Source organism: Euprymna scolopes, chromosome 35, assembly GCF_053919585.1.
Source record: "Euprymna scolopes isolate OS-2025 chromosome 35, ASM5391958v1, whole genome shotgun sequence".
NCBI lineage: Eukaryota > Metazoa > Mollusca > Cephalopoda > Sepiida > Sepiolidae > Euprymna > Euprymna scolopes.
In genome coordinates this window covers 67910180-67934508 of record NC_136516.1, presented here as the reverse complement: position 1 = coordinate 67934508, position 24329 = coordinate 67910180, and the positions used below count along the sequence as shown (strand labels likewise).

At 29.6% G+C, this 24329-nt stretch overlaps 1 protein-coding gene across 3 annotated transcripts in view; it reads left to right on the top strand.

The window, feature by feature from the left end:
- Window positions 1-24329, top strand: part of LOC145259899 (mdm2-binding protein-like) — a 241492-nt gene that overhangs the window by 179180 nt on the left and 37983 nt on the right. For all 3 annotated transcript variants that reach the window (XM_080117818.1, XM_080117819.1, XM_080117817.1), the window contains exons 6-11: window positions 634-847; window positions 4845-4964; window positions 10686-10786; window positions 12349-12412; window positions 21032-21149; window positions 23246-23554. In XM_080117818.1, coding sequence (XP_079973944.1) covers window positions 634-847; window positions 4845-4964; window positions 10686-10786; window positions 12349-12412; window positions 21032-21149; window positions 23246-23554 — 926 coding nt within the window. The remainder of the gene's footprint in view (window positions 1-633; window positions 848-4844; window positions 4965-10685; window positions 10787-12348; window positions 12413-21031; window positions 21150-23245; window positions 23555-24329) is intronic.

The window sequence follows — 24329 nt, the reverse complement described above, 5'->3', positions numbered from 1 at the left end:
AAATGGTATTTTACTTCCTACTGTAGTTATTTTGTTGCAGAATGAGCTGGTATGAGTTCTTCTCTGTGAATCCACATATGGTGCTGCTTGTTCTAAAATCTCAGAATTTGATAAGAGGTCAGATTTTTTTATTAATGCTAGCGACCATATTCTTAAAGACACCACTATTCTCAATGCGCTTTTAGGAATTCAATGATGCATCTCTGTTTTTGACGCATCTCCATAACAGTTGTTGCGTTCTTAGAGTCTCATACTGTCAATATCTGCAATAGAGAGATGAAACTTTCTGGTCATGAATGTATAAGTTCAGTTATTATAACAATGCAATTTGTGATCCCCTCTGATCTATTCTGGTGAAATAAAAAGAGGAGGCATTACTTTTGGAATGCCCCTTGTGTGTATATATGTGTATATAACTATTAGTGCACAATGGTTGTCATGCAAAATTGCTGTAACATACTTCTAGTGTTGTACCTTATGTGCCATACATTGTTCAGCTTGTATTTCTGTCATACTCGTTCACTAATGTGATTTATTCTTCTGAGGTCCTGAATGAAATCATTTTTCTTTGCTACTTATAAAAATTAATCAAATTGATTATTTGTTGAAATGTTATTTCTTTTTCCCCGTTAGCTTTTTGTCACTTCTACATGGCGTACTCAAGCGATACCAGTTGTGGCTGTGTGCAAACATCACTCTCTTGTTACCAGAACCTAAAGCCAACAGTTACAAAAACACAGACATTTTACTGGAAGTGCTCGCTGTTAGTACATTTACACAATTATCACACATCCCCATCAAACATTATGCAAAATGGCGAGGCAGTTTTGTCTTCTCGGATACACAGGTAACCACAATTATTTTTCTTCTATTTTTACTTGCATCCTAAGTTATTAACTCCTCTTAATTCTAAATTCCAAACAAAGTCAACCAATTATTTTCCAGAATTTTTGAGATGAGGATTTATGATTTGGATTATTTTGACTACTATTCCAATCCTGATTTTTGTATTCAATGATTTTGGTTGGTAATTTCCAACTTAGGTGCATCTTTTCAAACTTGGAAACCCATATGAAATTTCAAACAAAATCAACCAAGATTGTTTTCAAACTTTCAACAAAATCAACCAAGATTGTTTTCATACTTTCAACAATGCTCAAGTAATAATATAAACTTAGCAAGGTTATTTGTATTAAACTTTATTTTTATCTGAAAGAGAGGTTATTTATGTCCAATGTCCAAGTTAAAAACCTTTGTTAGCAATTTGTTTGAGGTTCAGCCAAAAAATCAGCTAGATTAACTGGACTATAATTTGACATAAAGATTCCCAAGTTCCACAAGAAGAAACTCTGGAGTTGTATCACTGTGAATATAAAAACTAAGATAAGAATAATAGTCCAAATGATATAAACAATGCAAAATCAATGTTATTGCTTACTTTTGAAAATCTAAAATATTTTCCAATTGTGAAATTGAACAAATTTGAATAATCAAATTTCAACCATCTTTGTAATGCTCTGGTAATCTTTCTTGTTTGCACATAAATGTTTGAAATAGATTTAAAAGAGGAATAGTGGCAGGAAGAAATCTTTGAAGTGAAAGAGGTGAGACAGTAGTATTAGTAGTAGCATTTCTGAGGAGATAAATAAGTTTAGCTTGCAGTTAGTTAGTTAGCAAAATAATTTAACAATGGCAAATTAGCAGAAGCAGCAATAGTGGAATTATATTTAGTCATAAATAAATTGGTGACAAATACTAAATTCATACATATATATTTTTAGCTTATTTTATTTCTTTCATTTTCATTCAACAAGTAAAAGATAGGTGTTGGTATTAAGATGTTAAATATGTATTCATAGAGAAAGTTGAGTCAAGACAAAAGAAGTGTTTTTAAAAGTTCATGAATATTGATGAGAAAATGCTTATTATGAGTCTACCAGTCTAAATGAATAAAATGATGAAAAGTTTATGAGAGGTCAATGTTATTTAAAAGTCTGTATCTATAGAGATTGGAATAAAAGTTAATTTGCAAGACTAGCAGAATTCATATTATGATTGGAAAGTTAGTCTGTGCTGAAATCTTAGAAAAGTAAGCCTACATGCTAACAGCAAAGGCTTAAGGTGATTTTTGTTTACATGCCAATAAAGAATTTGGCACTTATATTGAGTAACGTGGTTAGTTAGGCAGCTTCGTCTTCTTACTGCAAACTCTCTTTCACAACAACGAAATGTAACACAAGGTGGGGAGTGAAAAGCCTCCCAAGAGGCAGAGAAGTCTATCCTACAAAAAAGGACTGAACATCCTCATCAGTATTCCCCTGTAAGGGTTGCTCAGGCAGTTAGTAGTAAACTAACCCTTTCTCAAAGTAAGAAGGTAAAGCTTGGGAAGATTAACTTCCCAAGAATTGCATAGAACCATACCTCAGTTCGACAAAAAAAAAGTCCATCTAACTGAAATGACCCAGATTCTGTCAGAATGAAAATCATAGCCCCCGTTAAGTGTCAGACCCCTCCCCCTCCTGTGCACCACAAACCGATTAAAAAGTGCAAACGCAGTTCTTTATTCTTTATCATTATGCAATAACTGAGAACAGGTATGTGGCTCCAAGAGAGACTGTTTCAGATTGGTTAAATCTTGACATAGGGAACCAATCAAAATTGAGTATTTGCTTCAATCAGTATCAAGCATTCAAGTCAGCAAACATTAAATGATTTCAGACATTGTTGTTCTACAATTGGTTTTGTAGTAGTAGTAGTAGTAGTAGTAGTAGTAAGAAATACTACTCTAACAGTGTTTTCAACTTTTGAACTTTGTTGACTGATAGGATTTAAATTTTTTTTTTTTTTTTGCTCACTTGTTATTTTATAGACAAATATGAATTTGTGTTTTAGTGAAAGCAAACATATTTTTCATTTTTCAGAAATGAGTTTGTAAATGGTTACTATATTGAAAAAAAATGATATTTCTTTACACGATAACAAGTCTGTATTACATGAAATTAAAATCTTGATATTTATTTAGCGAGGATTATGTTGAGAAAATGAAAATTCCTCAATTTCTATAATATGCTAAATGTAAAAAAAAAAAATGAGATTGCTAATTGATGAAGTATTTAAAAATTAACTGATCTAGCTAAGATAAAAATATTCTGATTTTTATCCATTATAAAATGAATTGTTCCAAAATCAAGTCATTCAGTCTACAAAATAATTTAAAAGCAAAATAGCAATCAAATTATTTTGAAATTATACTGATTGTACCTATTTACAATGCCTCCCCACGGGACAGAGTTAGACACCATGGTCGTTTTTAACGTGGAGAAAAGGTACAAAAATAAAAATTGTATCAGTCGTGAAGGACTGTTCCTCCACTGAAAGAGAACAAGAAATGGAAGTGCAGCATCTGAAGAACAGATGGTATTTATTTGCTCCCCCACCGAGCAAATTAGGCACAAGGCCAATTTTTAATGTGAGGAGTGAAGGGAGGGGGAAGGGAAAAGGGGACCAGCTCCCGAGAGGTGGGAAATGGGAGCTGGTCATGCATGTGGGGTTGCCCCCACATCTGGTCTTTGCTAGTCATAGCTAGTCATAGCTTGCAGTATCTGCCGGAACAGATGGTATTTATTTGCTCCCCCACCGAGCAAATTAGGCACAAGGCCGATTTTTAATGTGAGGAGTGAAGGGAGGGGGAAGGGAAAAAGGGGACCAGCTCCCGAGAGGTGGGAAATGGAAGCTGGTTAAAGGTCAGGCATGTGGGGTTGCCCCCACATCTGGTCTTTGCTAGTCATAGCTAGTCATAGCTTGCAGTATCTGCCGGAACAGATGGTATTTATTTGCTCCCCCACCGAGCAAATTAGGCACAAGGCCGATTTTTAATGTGAGGAGTGAAGGGAGGGGGAAGGGAAAAAGGGGACCAGCTCCCGAGAGGTGGGAAATGGGAGCTGGTTAATGGTCAGGCATGTGGGGTTGCCCCCACATCTGGTCTTTGCTAGTCATAGCTAGTCATAGCTTGCAGTATCTGCCGGAACAGATGGTATTTATTTGCTCCCCCACTGAGCAAATTAGGCACAAGGCCGTTTTTAATGTGAGGTAAAAACCAGCTCCCCTAAAAGTAGGCAAAAAGGGGGCACTCTGGTTACCAAAAATAATAATTGTCCCAGTATAGAGGGTTTCCCCTCCATTGACTGGTACAAATTATCTTAAGTGCAGCATCTGTCGGAACAGATGGTATTTATTTGCTCCCCCACTGAGCAAATTAGGCACAAGGCCGTTTTTAATGTGAGGTAAAAACCAGCTCCCCTAAAAGGGGTCACTCTGGTTACCAAAAATAATAATTGTCCCAGTATAGAGGGTTTCCCCTCCATTGACTGGTACAAGTTATCTTAAGTGCAGTATCTGCCGGAACAGATGGTGTTTATTTGCTCCCCCACTGAGCAAATTAGGCACAAGGCCGTTTTTAATGTGAGGTAAAAACCAGCTCCCCTAAAAGGGGTCACTCTGGTTACCAAAAATAATAATTGTCCCAGTATAGAGGGTTTCCCCTCCATTGACTGGTACAAATTATCTTAAGTGTAGTATCTGCCGGAACAGATACTACACTTTGATCTTGGCCAAAAGGCTGAATCATTATTAGTAACTAGTGGTGGATTATCTACCCTTGGCAAGATGTGCTGTCAGTTGATAAATCATTGTTTGGTTCTACATGCTTCTTTTATCTCTTGTCATCCAAGTGGTTTGCTTAGTATCATGCAGGTTAAAGCAAGTAACTATACCTACAGTCACAGCAATCATGATTTATTATCTTATAATTATTATATATTATTTTTTATTTTTATTTTTTGTAGAATGGCAAAGATAAATTGTTTCCTGGGTTTTTATTAGAGACAACAATAAAATCTTCTCCTATTAACATTGACATAAAAGATGAAACACCAGAAGACAACTCTGAAAATACTCTCGAAGCGGTGAGTGACAGGTGGTCATTTTATTAGATCCTAAAAACAGTTTGATCAAGACATTAAAAAAATGAAAATATCAGAAAAAGCTTGTATTGTACGTAGCCGTTTTGAACTTAAGATCTCTGAAAAAAATTTAACTTAATTTGATCGAGTAGTTTTTTTTACAGCAAAAAATCACATTTTTATGACGTTGAAGGTAGACATCTTTGAATTTTTAAAATTTTTGTTTGGATTTTTAGAACACGGCACGGGGAAATAACTCAGTTTAAACTGCCAATGCTCCCTCCCCATGTTTAATACTAGCTTTTTCTTCCTAAAAATCGAACCTTTTGTTGGTATTATAACAAATTGTTTTTTCACTGTAAAAAAAAAAACTACTTGATGAAATTAAGTGAAATTTTTTTTTGCGGAGAACTTCATTGCATACAATACAAACTTTTTTTATATTTTCATTTTTTAATGGCTTGATTAAACTGTACAAGTGCCAAATCTTCAAACGTTTATATAATTCAGTATTATTCAGATATTGAGTTAACGCATTTTTGTTTACATCATTTTTTTATTACCTCAAAAATTTTTTAATAATCTTCAACAGTGTTATAAAAATATTAATAAAATTATGTAATAACATTTCTTTCATACAAGATTAGAATCAGAAAATATCTTTCGATTTATTGAAAGTATGATAATTTCCTAATGTATTGTTTGTTTATTGTATGACACTCACCCTAGGCAGGTTGAACTGGCTTTTTCCAAAGGAGAAAGTGTCAAGGGGATATTAAATTCACAAGCAGTCCACATTATTTCTAATGTATAATTGTTAATTATTTACAGTATAATTGGTTTCGGCATTATTCCCAAATAACTTATTTTAAATCATAAGTTATGTCAGTTTTAAATTAAAAGCACTAATCAATTGTGGGGAAAACCGTAATTTACCTGAATAGCACGAGTTTCGTGTTTTTTTTTCCTCTAAGAAAAAAAAGTTAAAATGCAGACGTCGCATTTATATGTATGATGGTCATGCAAATTTACATGTGAGCTATGCAAATTAGAGGCGAGGGAGTTTGTTGAATGGGTATAAAAGTAGAAGGGAAAGGAACCACCGCGGAGTGGGAAGACAGCGTGTTGGGAGAACGCATGTCAAAACGAAACGAAATCAAAAAAGACAGAACAACAAATTTGACTCGGTTCAAATAAATCAATGGATTATAAAATAATTACTGTTTACCTTATTTAAAATTCAACCAAAAATAAACATGGTTATGCATTAACTACAGAAAATTGCAAATGTGCAGATAACTACACATGACTTCTCCAGAAAAGTTACATGGATGGATAACTTTTTCTTTTATTTGTGTGCTAAATGCTTGTTCAAAATTCCCCCTATATTAAAAAACAAAAACAAAGAAAAAAAACTCTATGATGTACATGCCTATGTCAGAAAGAAAATATAGTATTCCAAAAATCATGTAAATTGATCAAGTAGTTTTATTTTTAAAAAAGAAAATCAAGTTTTTTGGCAAACTATCGAGTGACTGTCTTACGACACTATCTTGTAAGCATCCAAAAAAAAAAAAGCAAGGAAGATAATTCAAAATTTTGGTTCTTATTTAGAATTGCACTCAATTAAAAAAAAAAAAAAATTCATGCTGTACATGTTCGTCATGAAACAAAGATGCCATATTCCAAAAATTATGTAAATTGATACAGTATTTTTTTTTTACTTAAGAAAATCAAATTTTATCATCTTCAGCAGCTATAGCGCAGTCCATAAATCTCAATAGTCGAATTGAATTGTTCACCATTGAATTAAAAAAAAATCATGACAGCTCTATGGGCTCACTAGTCATAAAATTTGATTTTATTAAAAAAAAAAAAAAAATTGATACATTTACGTGATTTTTAGAATATGACATCTTCATTCCATGATGGGTACATACATTATAAAAATTTGTCTCTATTTTTTATATTATTTTTTCATCAAGTCGAATTCTAAATAAGAACCAGAATTTTTATTTTAATGCCTACAAATTCCTAATAATCACTTAAAAATTATTTTATTTGTAAAAATTAAACTATCTGATCAATTTACATGATTTTTGGAATACAATATTTGGGTTTGTATTACTGTACACATAGATTCGAAAAAGTTGTCAAAAAACAAATATATAACAAATAAATGTTATCAAAGGCAAGATAAATTACTTTTCTACCAAACTGGATATATTTTTCATGTTTTTATTCAATGTAACATGTTTATTCAGCTCGAAAACCATACAGTGTTTACCGATGTATTGGAACATTCAAGATGGCGTCTGATTCTCTCTTTAACACGGTAAGTTTGGGAAAAGATGTTATAAATAGAAAAACGGATAAAATACTGTTAAAAACTCGCTCAATATATGTTACCGTGACATAGGTTGACATATATTCGGCGGGTTTTTAATAATATTTTGTATAGTTTTTTATTTATAACACCTTTTTCCAAACTTACGGTGTTAAAGAGGGTGTGAGACGCCATCTTGAATTTTTGAATACATCGGTAAACACTGTATGGTTTTCGAGCTGAATAAATATGTTACATTGAATAAAAACACAAGCAATACATCCAGTTTGGCAGAAAAGTAACTTATCTTATCTTTGATAACATTTATTTGTTATATATTTGTTTTTTGACAACTTTTTCGAATTTATGTGTACAGTAATACAAACCCCAATATTTTCTTTCTGTTATGGGTGTATGTATTATACAGATTTTTCTTTATTTTTGCTTTTTAATATTAGGGAAATTTGGACAAGCACCATGCATTTTTCTGTGGAAGATGCATATTGTGTTATCTGTGACTCTATGTAGATTAGGAAACTCAATTATGACAGTTATAAGGAATGAGTTTAGCTTGACACCCTATCTGATGCCAATCAAATACTACACTTTCGTAAAGCTAGACAAGAACAAATTGACTTGGCATTGACATAACAAAATGATTTCATTTACTGCTTACAAAACAAATATGTGTTTATTTATTACAATAAATATACTTTTTCCATTTAACAAAGTCAATTCAATCATTACACAAATAACTATTATTTATTAAAAGAAAAAAAATGTCTTAGAAAAACAAGTAATGGTTCTGATTAACAGTAACTTGAGGAAGCATAAAAACTGCTGGTTAACACTACCTCAAAACACTTTAATGTATAAAACTATATTTAATTTTAATTAGCAAACAATATATGTCAATAATAAGAAAAAATTATAATGTGTCAATAATAAGAAAAACATTGCTGTCACTGTTTGAGAGACTGTGGGAGTCGTTTTTCAACATGGCTGTCATGTTTGTATGCTTACTGATGCATTATAGTCATATCTTTTGTGAAGAGGAAAGTTAGATAGGATTTAAAGTAAATTGCGATTAAAATTTAAGACTATTAATCAATTTTATCCAAATTCATCCAAAGAGAATGTAAATTAGGTCCATTTAAAAACAATGTTCGGAAAAATGTATAAAGATAAAATGAAATTGTTGTTGAAAACAATATATCAAAATGAAATTGTTGTTGAAAACAATATATCAAAATGAAATTGTTGTTGAAAATAATATATCAAAATGAAATTGTTGTTGAAAATAATATATCACAATTAAATTGTTGTTGAAAATAATATATCACAATTAAATTGTTGTTGAAAATAATATATCACAATTAAATTGTTGTTAAAACAATATATTAAAATGAAATTGTTGTTAAAACAATATATCAAAATGAAATTGTTGTTGAAACTAATATATCAAAATGAAATTGTTGTTGAAAATAATATATCACAATTAAATTGTTGTTAAAACAATATATTAAAATGAAATTGTTGTTAAAACAATATATCAAAATGAAATTGTTGTTGAAACTAATATATCAAAATGAAATTGTTGTTGAAACTAATATATCAAAATGAAATTGTTGTTGAAACTAATATATCAAAATGAAATTGTTGTTGAAAATAATATATCACAATTAAATTGTTGTTGAAAATAATATATCAAAATGAAATTGTTGTTGAAAATAATATATCACAATTAAATTGTTGTTGAAAATAATATATCACAATTAAATTGTTGTTGAAAATAATATATCACAATTAAATTGTTGTTAAAACAATATATCAAAATAAAATTGTTGTTGAAAATAATATATCAAAATGAAATTGTTGTTGAAACTAATATATCAAAATGACATTGTTGTTGAAAACAATATATCAAAATGACATTGTTGTTGAAAACAATATATCAAAATGACATTGTTGTTGAAAATAATATATCACAATTAAATTGTTGTTAAAACAATATATCAAAATGAAATTGTTGTTGAAAATAATATATCACAATTAAATTGTTGTTGAAAATAATATATCACAATTAAATTGTTGTTGAAAATAATATATCACAATTAAATTGTTGTTAAAACAATATATTAAAATGAAATTGTTGTTAAAACAATATATCAAAATGAAATTGTTGTTGAAACTAATATATCAAAATGAAATTGTTGTTGAAAATAATATATCACAATTAAATTGTTGTTAAAACAATATATCAAAATGAAATTGTTGTTGAAAATAATATATCACAATTAAATTGTTGTTGAAAATAATATATCACAATTAAATTGTTGTTGAAAATAATATATCACAATTAAATTGTTGTTGAAAATAATATATCACAATTAAATTGTTGTTAAAACAATATATTAAAATGAAATTGTTGTTAAAACAATATATCAAAATGAAATTGTTGTTGAAACTAATATATCAAAATGAAATTGTTGTTGAAAATAATATATCACAATTAAATTGTTGTTAAAACAATATATCACAATTAAATTGTTGTTAAAACAATATATCAAAATGAAATTGTTGTTGAAAATAATATATCACAATTAAATTGTTGTTGAAAATAATATATCACAATTAAATTGTTGTTGAAAATAATATATCACAATTAAATTGTTGTTAAAACAATATATTAAAATGAAATTGTTGTTAAAACAATATATCAAAATGAAATTGTTGTTGAAACTAATATATCAAAATGAAATTGTTGTTGAAAATAATATATCACAATTAAATTGTTGTTAAAACAATATATCAAAATGAAATTGTTGTTGAAAATAATATATCAAAATGAAATTGTTGTTGAAAATAATATATCACAATTAAATTGTTGTTGAAAATAATATATCACAATTAAATTGTTGTTGAAAATAATATATCACAATTAAATTGTTGTTGAAAATAATATATCACAATTAAATTGTTGTTAAAACAATATATCAAAATAAAATTGTTGTTGAAAATAATATATCAAAATGAAATTGTTGTTGAAACTAATATATCAAAATGACATTGTTGTTGAAAACAATATATCAAAATGACATTGTTGTTGAAAATAATATATCACAATTAAATTGTTGTTAAAACAATATATCAAAATGAAATTGTTGTTGAAAATAATATATCACAATTAAATTGTTGTTGAAAATAATATATCACAATTAAATTGTTGTTAAAACAATATATCAAAATGAAATTGTTGTTGAAAATAATATATCAAAATGACATTGTTGTTGAAAACAATATATCAAAATGACATTGTTGTTGAAAACAATATATCAAAATGACATTGTTGTTGAAAATATAAAAAAATGAAATTCAACCTTTTTTTTTTTTTTCAGGTCAATTCTACCTTCAAACTTGCGAATCTCATGAAGATTTTAGATTTGGTTGATGTTCACACAATTCCACTTTTCATTATTAAACCCAAACTCTACAGATTGTATCCTTTTACATATGATTATTTACAAAGCAATAACCTGCATTAATAATCTCTAATGATGTCGAGTAAAAAAATAAGCTCTTAGAAGTTATTTATGATCCCAGTAGTTTTAATTTACTGTTTTCTTTTCTCTATATAAAATGTCATAGATTTCAGATAGTCCAACAACAGGTTTATGACTTTTGATAATATTGCATATTCCTTAATAGTGATAATGTTCAAGATGTGGAAGGTTATATATTAAAAGCTAAAACCCTATATGAGGGATGTTAGTTTAGTGATTCGCTTAACCATATGACATTTGCTGCAACGATTTTACTGAATTTATGTCATGTAATGTTTAGAAAATAAGCAACACTTAAATCTCTGATGAGGTTGGCTCAACCAAAGGCAAGTCCTAGCTAAGAAAATAAAACTCCATTAAAATGAATAAAATAGTTTAACGTTAAAATAATTGTCTCCTTTTTCATCAATAAATCGGTCTCCGGAGAAAAGAATTAAAAGAACAGCTTCATTCCTGGTTTACAAAAGGCGAGCATTACCACATAGGAATGGTTGGTAAGACAAGAATATGAAGTTCTGTAGAGCGACATGCAGATAAGAAAAGCAGTGTCAAGAACTCTCAAAAAGAAACACAGGTTACAAGTTTCAGTCTCTGTTGCATTTCTGTAGTGTTGCACGTTGCACTCTGTGCTTATACTTCCATGGAATATGCATGAACTTGCTGCACTTGTACTCGCATTCAACATAAAGACTTCCTTGACAAACCCGACAAGCAGCAAAATCTCACCCCTACACAGTGGAGATCCCCAAATGCCAGAAAGTCTTCTACTCTAATAGTTTCTTACTCAGAACTAGTAGACTTTGGAGTTCTCTTCCAGGTTCCTGGTTCCTTAACTGTACTGACATGCAGAAGTTCAAGTGAAATGTAAACAGACATCTTGCTGCTCACCTCCCTACATAGTATCACTGCAATTTATAGTTGCCTACATCAAAGTGGCACTGTGCTTTGTTTTGGGTGGAGATGCTATAATAATAAAAAAAAAAACTAGCATCAAAATCACCAATCTTCACTGTAGAGGAGGATTTTCTACTCTAATAACTTCTTTCTTCAGATTTTATGCCTGCTCCCTTCTCTTCCTGCTTTCAGTTTCACTCATTATACAAACATGTAGAAATTTAAATGTAATGTAAACAAATGTGTTGCTGCCCAACTTACCACTCAGGTTACCCCATCATAAATCTGGCTTCTATCACAGTAGCCTCTTACATTTCAATGACAATACATTTTATTTGTGGTGAATAAAAGAAAAAAAGTTTTATTTTTATTTTTTTCCCCCCATTTGCTTATGTGTTAAAAAGAATAAGGAATTAATAATTCTAATAAATATAACAAAACCAAAGATGCAAACAATTGTTTGAAACATAATAAAAATAGCTCTTTTTTTTTTTTTTATGAAAAAGTCAAATGTATGTATAATCTTTCAATATATTTGTGTATTTAGTATTCTTTTTATTACTTATTTGTTTTGTTTTTTGTTTGTTTTCCTCAATTTTCTCAGATCATTGCAAAATTTATATCCTCAATCTCAAAATCTCCTGCAGTATTTTTCAAACTTGGATAAGGTCAATAATCCTTACATTTTAATCCCTAGATACAGATTCTTTCCAATACTGTTAAATTCTCTGTCCAAGTGTTTTCAGCATCGCAGTTATGGTAGCAGAATGTTTGTCTAGTTATTTGAATACTTCCGACTACTGTTCTCATCTTGAATCTTGAGTGTTATTTTCACAATGTTTTAATTAATGTAATCTCCAACCTTCTTTACGTGTATCTTGTATCGGGAAATCTTTTTGTCAAACTCAGGAATCTGTACAGAATTTTGAACGAAACTCTTCACGTAATCCAGGGGAGTATCGTGCTCTTGTTCCATCAGCCATGATTGGGTAGAAGTCCTAATTTGCAAATGTATTTTTGAGTGTTGCCCACACTGAAGATTATACCTTCAACCTCCAGAAGAGTGTAACTTACAAAACAGTACTGTAGATGAGAACAGTAGTCTGAAGAATCTAAATAATGCGAATAATCAATCCTCATCTCAAAAATTCAGAAACATAAAAGAACTGTGTTTAGCATGACATTATCTGACAATACTGACCATAAATTTCTAAATTGTAATAAAATGGAAAGTATACGTTTATATGGCAGAAAGAAAAGCCTGGAAATATAGAGATATTTATTGGATAAAAGAGGGAAATGCAATGCAGTGTGTGAATGTAGCTGGGAGATAAAAAATAAATGGCAATCTCACACTAAGTTAATTGTATTACAAGAAGAAACAAAGACAAGTTTTTGTTTACTTTGAAAAGTTTGAAACTAGTTCCTTTCAACTGCTAACATAATTAGAGTGTTGAAAATACACTTGGTTCAATTTTTTTTATTTACTTCATAATGTTTTTTTTTTTTTTTAAATCAACTCAAAATGTTGTATCAAGCCGGCACACAATTTTTTGTCAGTTTGTAGAAGGTCAATTTAAACCATTGTAATTTATTTTATGCATATTGTTTTTATTTAAACATATCACCATGATTAATTTATAACTTTTTTGTTTAGATGATTAAAATATCATTCATATTTTTATTAGTGTTGGGACGATTCCTAAATTTATTCCAATTCCAGGAAAATATTGATTAACAATTCCGATACCAATTCCGATTCCTGTGGAATTGTTGTTTTCAAATATACCATTATATAATTGAAAGTTTTTGTGTAGCGAAAAAATTGGGTACAGCGAAAAAGTGAAAATACAATTAAGGGAATTTCGAAAATGATTTGATTTTTTTCGCAAAATTTCTTTCATTGAAGATAAAAGTCAAAACAAATATTTTAACCATGAATTAAACATGGACTATGAAATTAATAACAATCAATTTCCGGAGTTATTTTATATATATTAAAAAATATAAAGAAAAAGGGTTGAGGTACATGAAAAAATACAAAATACGCATCGGCTCCGATGTTGTATGTTGTTCGACTGAGGGAGAAGTTATTATTTTTACAAGTAAAGAATTTTTGCGTGTGTGACCTAGTTTTTTTTATTATTTATTTTGGTTTGAAATTTACACATGATTTTTGTTATTATGATTTTATTTATTTTTTATTTTTTTTTTGTTTTTTATGGATATTTTTCTTTTTGCCGGAGTTTATATAATTATTAACAGGAAAATTGGTGAAAGTCAAAATGGAATCCGCGCTATTTTTAAATATTATTTTCAAGTTTAATTATGTTCATGGGATCCACTTACTGGTGTTTGCACCAACAATATTGAAGCCTACTGGTCTTGTATTAAAAGAAGACTGAAATACATATCGGGATCAGTAGGAGAAATGAAATGGTCTCATGTATAGAGAGGCTTATAACATGAAAAGTGAAAAAAATATTAGATAATTTTGAAACATTTTTAGAGCATTTTCATGAAAAATATGGTAATTAAAAAAAATATCCCAATAAGTTTTGGGGAAAAAAACATGTTTTGAACAATTGAACTTTTTATTTTTTTATTTTTGAATAAAAAATAATTATTAAAACAAAAACAGTAGTGTTCTTGTTAAGTAGTTTTTATTTTATTCAAAAAAAATAAAAGGTACTCATGCACTTATTCAACCATGCTGAAATAACATTATTTAGAAAGCCATTCTTAACATGGGGACAGGAGAGTGTTGTGTACCTATTCTGTACTTTCATCTAACAATTTAATAAAAACAGGTATCGTAAAACTTTAATTAAACTTGAAAGTACTATTTAAAAATAGCGTGGATCAATAAGTGCACTAGCACCAAATAACATTTCACTGTGTTTCAATCTACAGCATTCCATGAGAGGTACGTACTTGCTAAAACTTTTTGTTTATCACCACAAGTGCTAATTTTGACTTTCACCAATTTTCCTTTAAAAAACAATTAGAAACTCTTCAAACATTGGGTGAGGCGCTTTAACCATTAAAAAAAAAAAAATAACAGTAAAATAAGTGCATAAACACCAAATTTTTTTGCTTTGCTTTGCTTTGCTTTCATTTTGTTTGTTTGTTAAATCTGGCAAAATAATAAATAAATAAAAATAACAAAAGAATACAAAAACAATAAGAAGAAAAGGGTATCGTAAAACTTTATTTAAACTTGAAAATAATATTTAAAAATAGCGCGGATTCCATTTTGACTTTCACCAATTTTCCTGTTAATAATTACATAATCTCTGGTAAAAAAAAAAAAAAAAAAAATCTCCCCCTCCCAAAAAAAACCCAGATAAAATCATAATAATAAAAATCGGTCAAGCTTAGATAAGTAGGTCCCGCACATGAGCCTCGTTCTGATATTTGGAAAATTTAGGTTAACAACTGGTTAAGCTACCAAAAAGTAACCCTTTTGAATGAAGATGGATATAAACAATATTTTTTAAATTCATTTTTTAATTTTACTTAAAAACAAAATGTAAACATATATAAACAAAATATTTTAGAAAATAATTTCTTAATTTTAAATAAAAATTGGGAACTCTTGACTCTTTTGTCTCCCAATTTTTTGTCTGCTAAAAATTTTAATCACGTGATTACGGTGTAGCATCAATAAAATAAACCATTTAGTCAAGTGCCCTTTGTTATGGATTTAGCTGAATATGATATTAAAAATCACTTTATTGGTACTTATGCACTTATGTTACCAGGCTGGGGGTGTGTTTTGTAACTATTCTGTACTTTCACCTAACAAATTCATAAACAAAAAAGATATTGTAAAACTTGAATTTATATATATAATATATAATCATTTTATATATATAATATCTATAAAATTATATTTATATATATATATATATATATATATATATCATAATCATTTATTATATATAATTTATATATATAATATCATAATCAAAATTTATATATATAATATCGTAATCATTTTATTATATATAATTTTTGGGAGGGGATTGATTTAGCGAGATAAAGGACCGTTTGAATAAATTCATGATTTAAATTTGTAATTAAAAACAAAAAATTTTATTTTCAGTTGCATGCACTTATGTTACCGAACTAGCAGGTGTAATAAGCAAAAAAGATATTGTAAAACTTGAATTTAACTTAAAAATACTATTTAAAAAGGAGCACAGTAACATAAGTGGATGTGGCAACAACAGTACGGTCGCACATAGACCGACACCATCAACATTTCATTGCAAATTGCAGAATTTTATAATGTAAATTAACTAAATATGTGTTCCTTTTTGTTCTTTGTTTCTGTTGATAAATTGTTAGTTTGAATATAATTTTACTGATGGTTTTTTCTTTGAGTTGAGTGCATTCGAATTTAAAATCTTTTCTGTTCAAAAATTTAACTCACTTCTTTTTCCTTTTGGTTTGTCTTATTTGAATTGAATTGATATATTGCAAAGAAGTAAACAAACGGACAAAAGTGTCAAAAAAAATTTTTTTTTTTTTTTAAATACAATAAATAAATTTTACCATGACTAATAAGTGTTTTTTCTAATAAGAAATAATTACACAACACTTTAAATTTAAATCAATTTATTCAAACGATCCTTTGGAAGAGAAATATGTAAAATAAAGTAAATAAAGAAATATGTAAAATAAAGTGGTGTTTATTTTTTAAATAGTATTTTCAAGTTTTACAATATCTTATTGTTTAATAAATTGATAGGCGAAAGTACAGAATAGTTAAAATGAACCTGCTAGTTCGGTAACATAAGTGCACATAACTGAAAATAATTTTTTTTTTTATAATCACAAATTTAAATCATGAATTTATTCAAACGGTCCTTTATTCCCCCTCCCTCCAAAACTATATAAATGAGATATATATATATATATATATATAAATTCAAGCTTTACAATATCTTTTTTTGTTTATGAATTTGTTAGGTGAAAGTATAGAATAGTTACAAAACACGCGCTAGCCTGGTAACATAAGTGCATAAGTACCAATAAAGTAATTTTTGATATCGTATTCAGCTAAATCCATAATAAACGGCACTTGACTGAATTATTTATTTTATTGATGCTACACCGATTAAAATTTTAGCAGACAAAAAATTCGGAGACAAGTCAAGAGTTCCAAAAATTGATTGTAAAGAATTTTTTTTAAAATAATTATTGAAAAATATTGCAAAGTATTTATATAGCTGGTTCTTTGGGATAATAGGAGCGCCTGAACCCCTGCTTCTAAAACAAAAAAAAAGCTTTAGTGTTTTTACTATTTTTTTTTTTTTTTTTTTTTTTTTTTTGAAGTTTGAAACATAAGTAGTGGCTAGTTAACTTAGAACAACAAGTGCACATGACGGAAATTCTTCAGGGTTTAAATGTATTGTAATGCTTTTATGGTGATTGAAAAACGTTTTTCTGCCACCATATTACTTCCTATTTACTTGCCTCCCCACGAGGGCAAAGTTAGACACAAGGTCGGTTTTAAGCATTTATTACTAAAAAACGAAATGGTGAAATATAAAAGCAAGTTAAGCTAAAAGTAAAAAAAAATTTTTTTAATTCAAAGAATTAAAGAAAGAAAAAGATTCAAAGAAATTTTGAAACTCATTAAGATAAAGATTACCTTTAAAGTAGTTAATCAAATTCTTGTGAATCATATTAAATATGTTATGAAAAGTTCTATGACGTTTTTATCATAAATTTTTGACAGGATTAATCACACTTCAAACAAACAATTCAACTTAAAAATATAAGAGAATCGTAATGAAAGAATCGTAAATCTAAGATATTTTTTAACGATCCGATTCCAGTTCCCCCCAAAATACACGATTCTTACAATTAACGATTCTGATTAATCGTCCCACCACTAATTACCTTTTTTAGTCAACAGAAAGGCCATTTTCCATTATGATAATGCTTATTCTCACACAGCATTAGTGACCAAGAATTATTTTTAGGATTACAAAACCATTTAGATGGCCTTAGGCTAGCATCATAAGAAAAGATTTAGTTAGATTTATATTTCACATTAAAACCTAAAGAATTTTGCAAGCATTTATATGCTCGTTTACAAATGGAATCAAGTTGTAGATAGCAAAGGTCGTTATTGTTATGAATATTTTAAAAAACAGACAGTTTTTCATTTTTAAGATGAAATTTTAAATCATCAAAAACTTTTACACTGACTTGATAAGTTTTTCTTCATTGTATTATATTTAAATTCCTAAATTTATACTTTTTTTTAAATATTTTTTTGTCTTTAACTAAATCATAGATTGCATTCAATCATTTTGGAATTCAAAACTTGACAAACACAAGATATCACTAAACAAACTTGCATTGTTTGTGAATCTTCATACCAAAATGAATATTTTCTTATTTTCTTCTTTTGTATGTGCGTTCTATTTAAAACGTGTTCAATTTGTGTTTACCCACACATCTGTATATTGCCTGATCTGTGCTATTGCATGAATTTGATAGATGGACATGATGCATGAATTGAACGAATATTTCAGCATTCCGACCTCAGAGCACACTCAGTCAAAGGTGGAAATATACAATAAAATAGATTTGTTTTAATATAACGCATTTCAAAAAAATAATCTGATTTAAATTTCTGAATCAGCAAAAAAGTATGTAGCAGATCTAAAACTAAAAAAATATTTTCTATTTATCATAATGATCATGTTCTGCACTATATTACAAGCTATAAATATGCTGAAAACAACTACAATTGATATTTTTGGTTAACATCTTTCCAAAAAATGACCAAAATTTGGCCCAATTTATGCTAAAATTGTTTGCAAATTTTCATGGAAGAACCATTTGCTGCAACGTTGCTCAAGACTAGTGCGTTGGCCGCCATGGTTCAGGCCTTCAAGCAGGCCAGAAGGAAGCCAAATTAACTTGACCAAAGTGAACACTGTTGCAAGAACATATCAATATGTCTATTGAAAACATTTTCATTGAATTTGTTATGTACAGGATGTCTGGAATTATTGCCAATGTGATAATGTATCAATTACAATTATTAAAATCAGAATATATATGCTACTAAACCTTATGTCTAGAATCCTTATTCCAATTTTGATCAAAATTTATGAAAAATGTTTGAAATTCTGAAACCTAAATTTAAGATGTTTTAAGAAGAGACTTAAATTTAATTGGTGCCTGATAACTTTACAAATAGGAATTATTTTAATTTTCAATGGGGAGGTTTATACCCATAATTTCTCCGAACAGTCCTTTTAAAATACTCTAAAGAAACAGAAATTTAGGAATATTTACTAATTGATGTTTAACATTTATGGTTCAAATTTCCTCAAATTTCAAGGTATTTGAATTTTCATCAAAGGCTTGCAGCCCCTTTTTTCATAAAAATAAATTAAACCAAATATAGCCTACATTATCCAACCCAAAATCTAGGAACTGCAGTTTATAATAATCGGCTTATTAGTTTGTGAATTTAACCTCCTGTAAACAAATACAACTTTATATATGTAGAGATTCTTGTTGAAATACTTGTAAACTATATACAGGGTGAACAGAAAGTCCTTGGACCATTTTTGTTTTAAAATTAAATATTGTTAAAATCACTTTTTCTCTTTTCGAATAAAGTAAGTATTTAGTCTAACTATTGATCTAATTATTTTCAACAAAAATATTAAAATAATTTTGTTTAAACTTTCAGAAAAATGAGCAAACGAGAGGCCATAATTCAGCTTCATTGCGCGGGAAGGACAAACTCAGAGATTATTAAGCTCTTGAAAGTGGCTAAATCCACCGTGTACCATGTTGTGAACAGATTTAAGGAACTTGGTACATCTTAAGACCGTCCTAGGAGTCAAAGACCTCGCACTGCACGAACAAAGGTGATTAAAGCTGTCCGGGAGAGGGTAAGGAGGAACCCGAAGAGATCTGCAAGACAAATGGCTAAAGACATGAATGTGAGCGTGACCTCGATGAGAACCATCGTAAAAAACGATCTCCAGTTGTCCCCCTACAAGATGAGAAAGAGACAGTACCTCACACCTGCCCAAAAGCACAAGAGACTTGAAAGAGCAAAGCTTCTCCTTGGAGAACTGAAGGCTGGCACGGCAGAGCGAGAGATCGTTTTTTCTGATGAAAAACTCTTCACAATTGAAGCGACTGTTAAAAATCAAAACGACAGAGTTTACGCTAAATTTCCAGCAGACATTGATGACTCCGTGAGAATAGGTTTCCGCCGACAAAAGCCGTCTTCCCTCATGGTGTGGGCTGCAGTCTCCAAATCTTGGAAGTCACCTCTGATTTTCGTGGAGCAGGGGGTTAAGATCAACACAGATCGCTACATTAACGATATTTTGGTTCCAGCATTTGAAGAGACGAAGAAACACTTCAAAGATCAGCCTTTCACCTACCAACAAGATGGAGCACCATCCCACACCTCCAGAAAAACTCAGGACTGGTGCCAACGTCATTTTCCAAGATTCTGGAGTAAGGAGATGTGGCCTCCTGCATCGCCTGATTTGAATCCCATGGATTTTTCGGTGTGGTCTTTGTTGGAGGCAAAGGTCTGTTCTCTTGCTCATCCAAGTGTTGATGCTTTGAAGACATCTCTTCTGAGTGAATGGGCTAAAATACCTCAGGAAACGCTGCGTGCCTCGGTTGGTAACTTCAGACAGAGAATTGAACGTCTAATCGAAAGGAAGGGACATCACATTGAAAATAAATAATTTGAATTTACTCTTGGTTTCCTAACTTATAATTTTCATTCATGTTTAATTTATATTTTTGTAATTTTCTATTAATAAACCACTTTTGAATTGGTCCAAGGACTTTCTGTTCACCCTGTAAAGTTTTCAGATTGGATTATTGAGATTACTGGTCGCATCTTTAGTTTTATGCACACAAAATTTTGGCCAATCTTCAGGTATATCTTGTCAAACTCAAGAATTTTTCTGTTGAACTTGGAAATCTTCACAAAATTTCAAATGGAACTCTTTATTATATCACCCACACTGAAGATTGAATCTTCAACCTCCAGAAAAGTTAAATCCTTAGTGTATGAATTCAATAAAGGGTTGGAAATTCTCTGAATATTCCAAAGTTTGACAAGGTGTAACTGAAGAAGGTCAAAGGTTACACTGGTCAAAAAGATGAAAACAGTAGTCTGTATAATTGAAATTATCAATAATCATCTCAAAAATTCTGAACTGCACATTTTTGAAAATCTTTTAATGCTATATTTTGTTGTATCTACTTTCCAGATAGCTATGATTGTAAGTGTGCCGAGATATTCAACAAAGTCAACAATTCCGACTTACAGTTCAATGGAACTTGGTACTTCAGCTTGGAAAGAATGTGTGATGGCTGATTTAGTACAGGGTAACAGCATTTTCGCCACAAGATTTCATCAATTCGATAAATATTGACTCATTTATTTATTTCTTTTAACGTCTTTTGTTTTAATCAATAGTTCTATTTCAATTTTAAATGAAAAAGAATCATTATTAGGCCATTTATTGCACTGATAGTGAGATTAAAATGACAAATTCATATTCAAAATAGCTTTCTAATATCCTGATCATGTGTATGTGAGAAATGTCCTAAACTAATTTGCATGTTGTTTTGAAAAAGGAGGTCTAATTAATTCACTATTCATATTTATTGTATTGTTTATTCAATGTTTGTTTTCATTTTATTATAACTTGTAGTTCTATTTCCCATATTGTGGATAGAAAATTACCATTTTGAGTAAACAAGATTAATCCAGTCTTTTCTGTCAATTTATTTCTGATGGTTGCCATTATAAATTAAAAAAGAAAACAAAAAAACCTTCTCCTCAACACACACATGCACACATACATATACTCATATACTCTGTGCGACAAAGCAAAGAAGTCAATCAGTAACCCCCCCCCCCCCCCGCCTACATTTTATAACATTTTTTTTATATTGTGGATAAAGGTTTAGCATTTTGGGTGAAAAGTGTCTTTCTGGTCAATTTACTTCTGAAAGTTGTGATACTTGTTTTTATTTTTTATTCAAATTTCCCAAGTAATATCTGAGTATAAATCTTTTTTTTTTTTTTTTTTTTTTATCAAATTTCGATACTTATCAAATGCATTTTGATACAAAAACCTACATAAGAACACTCCCAAACACATCAAGTACTTTAGTGTGAAAATTTAAAAATAATCAGCTAAAGAGGGATAAAGACCTGTGCAGAAATATATTAGTTTGAAAGTTAATTTCTTAAAGCTGCTCAACACCTGCAAACATGTTAAACCAAATATGATATTTGCTACTCTATATCCTTCCACAGAAATTATGGCAAAAAAATTATCGTTTGCCAATGTTTGCAACAACATTCATATAAAATAATCAGTGAAATTAAAGAAGGAAATAAGTAAGAAAGCAAGAAAACGTCTCAAACTGGAAAGTTGAATACAAAAAGTACAGAAAAAATAGATAAATGAGTATAGACAGCCAAAAAGAAAATATCTTATGGAAATAGATGGAAGTTGGAAACTGTTGAACTTGTTTTTTTTGCTTTCTCACTTCTCCTAAATACTTGAAATGGATTTGTCTGGTAGTTTTAATTGTGTTTTAAAATTTACATTTGTACAGATGTTTTAAAATTTACATTTGTACAGATGGAACCAGATTATGTAGCTTGTGCATAGCACATGATGCAAAGTTATGTTTCATGAAAAAAAAAAGCCTTCTAATTATAAAATGTCTGGACTATTTGCAAGAAAAATATCCTTAGTGGAGGTGACTTTTTACTGCTTTTATTTTTTATGTATATTTTTGTCACTGACAATGGCGCCTATTGAAGTAAAAATAAAACATATACAGTGAACTCTATAAACATCATTTTGGGCCAAAACAATTGTTTGCTTATATAGTAAATAAACAATTTTTTTCAGATGAACATAATGAGTGTTAGTTCCCAGTGAAGAATCAAGCAGTAAAATATTAAAAGTATTTACGACTCTAGTATTGCACTATTAAGCTATTTTAAAGGAACTTTGTTGAAATTTATATTCAAATAGAAAATTTTACTTGAAATATGATATATATATATAAAATAAAATCCATTCACGTGAAATCACTTTTTTCTTCACCCTATTCCCTCTGCTTCACTTTATGTTATCAAGTAAGATCTTTGACTTACTTGTAGTTTCATCAAATACTTTTGGAAAAATCCGATCCTGCATTTTGCTAAATCCTACCCTCTGATGAGAAGGAATGTATTTCTTCGAAACTCAGCGGATTAAGGACTATCCACTTATTTAGTGTTTCCTTTTGAAATTAAATATGTTTTTAACTCTTTTTCAAAGTGTTTTTTTAACATGTTTTATTAACTATTTGTTCTTATATATATAATATTGCCCTTTAGAATAGAAATAGACGACATTCTGCCAGTTTTTGAGGTTTTTATATCTGTAAATAATTTGCATATTTTCTTTTTCTAGATACTGTGCCCCAATATAATCACCATGATAATGATGTTGTCCATATGGTGTTAATACACAAGGATTTCTCCTCCTCCTCTAATGTAGACAGGCAGAGTTTATTTACCTATCCTCTTCAGGGTTATCTTTTGCGTTCACCCTCAGAACTTAGTGGTCAAGTGATAGACATTTTGCATCTGACCCCACCATTGTACCTGGCTGACCAAGAGCTACCCGAACCCCTTTTACCAGATTTACCCGTGATCACAGGCAAATGTTTACATATGATACACAACCAATTGACAAAAGCACAATTTTTTGCTCTCAAATGTAAGTATTTTTGTATTATTGTTATCTTTTTAATTGTTATTGATTTTTTAGTAAACAAACAGAATGTATGATTGGCTAAATAGATATTGTTTGTCGATTATGAAATTGACTCTGCCGAGTTTAAATTCAATCAGATTTATTGTTGTCATTTATAACACTAATACTCTTGAAAAAGTGTTGGATGTGATTAGTCTGGATTGAGAAGTGGATACAGCCCCAACTTCCTTTATCTCTGACATAAAAGGGTTGTCTTTATCTTATATGTTATTTGAAAATTAAGTAAATATCAAAATCATGGGTTACTAGTGAGGATTGAACTCACAATCTAAGAGAAACAGAATGACTGGTTATTGCACTACAATAAGCAAATCCACCTGAATAAGAAAAAGGTGAACCCAAAACTATCTGTATTGTCATTGGTTAAAAATGTAATCACTGATATTTTTTTTATTTTTTTATTTGTTTATTACATTTTCACCCCCAAACAAGGCAAATTGCCACTTTGGTGTAGGGGGCTACTATCAGAGGAGACAACTACTGGGGTACTATGTAGGGATTTGGGCAGCAAGATGTCGGTTCACGTTGCACTTGAACTTCTTATAAATTGAAAAGTTGAAAAATAAACTAAAGTATTTATCTGATTTGAAAATGAAATAAAAATTAAAAAGAAATTATGAAGCAATCTATAATCAAAATTTACAGAGAATGTATGACTTATTGGAATATTCACTCAAAATATTGACCTCTTTAAAAAAATGATTAGACGTTTTTTTTG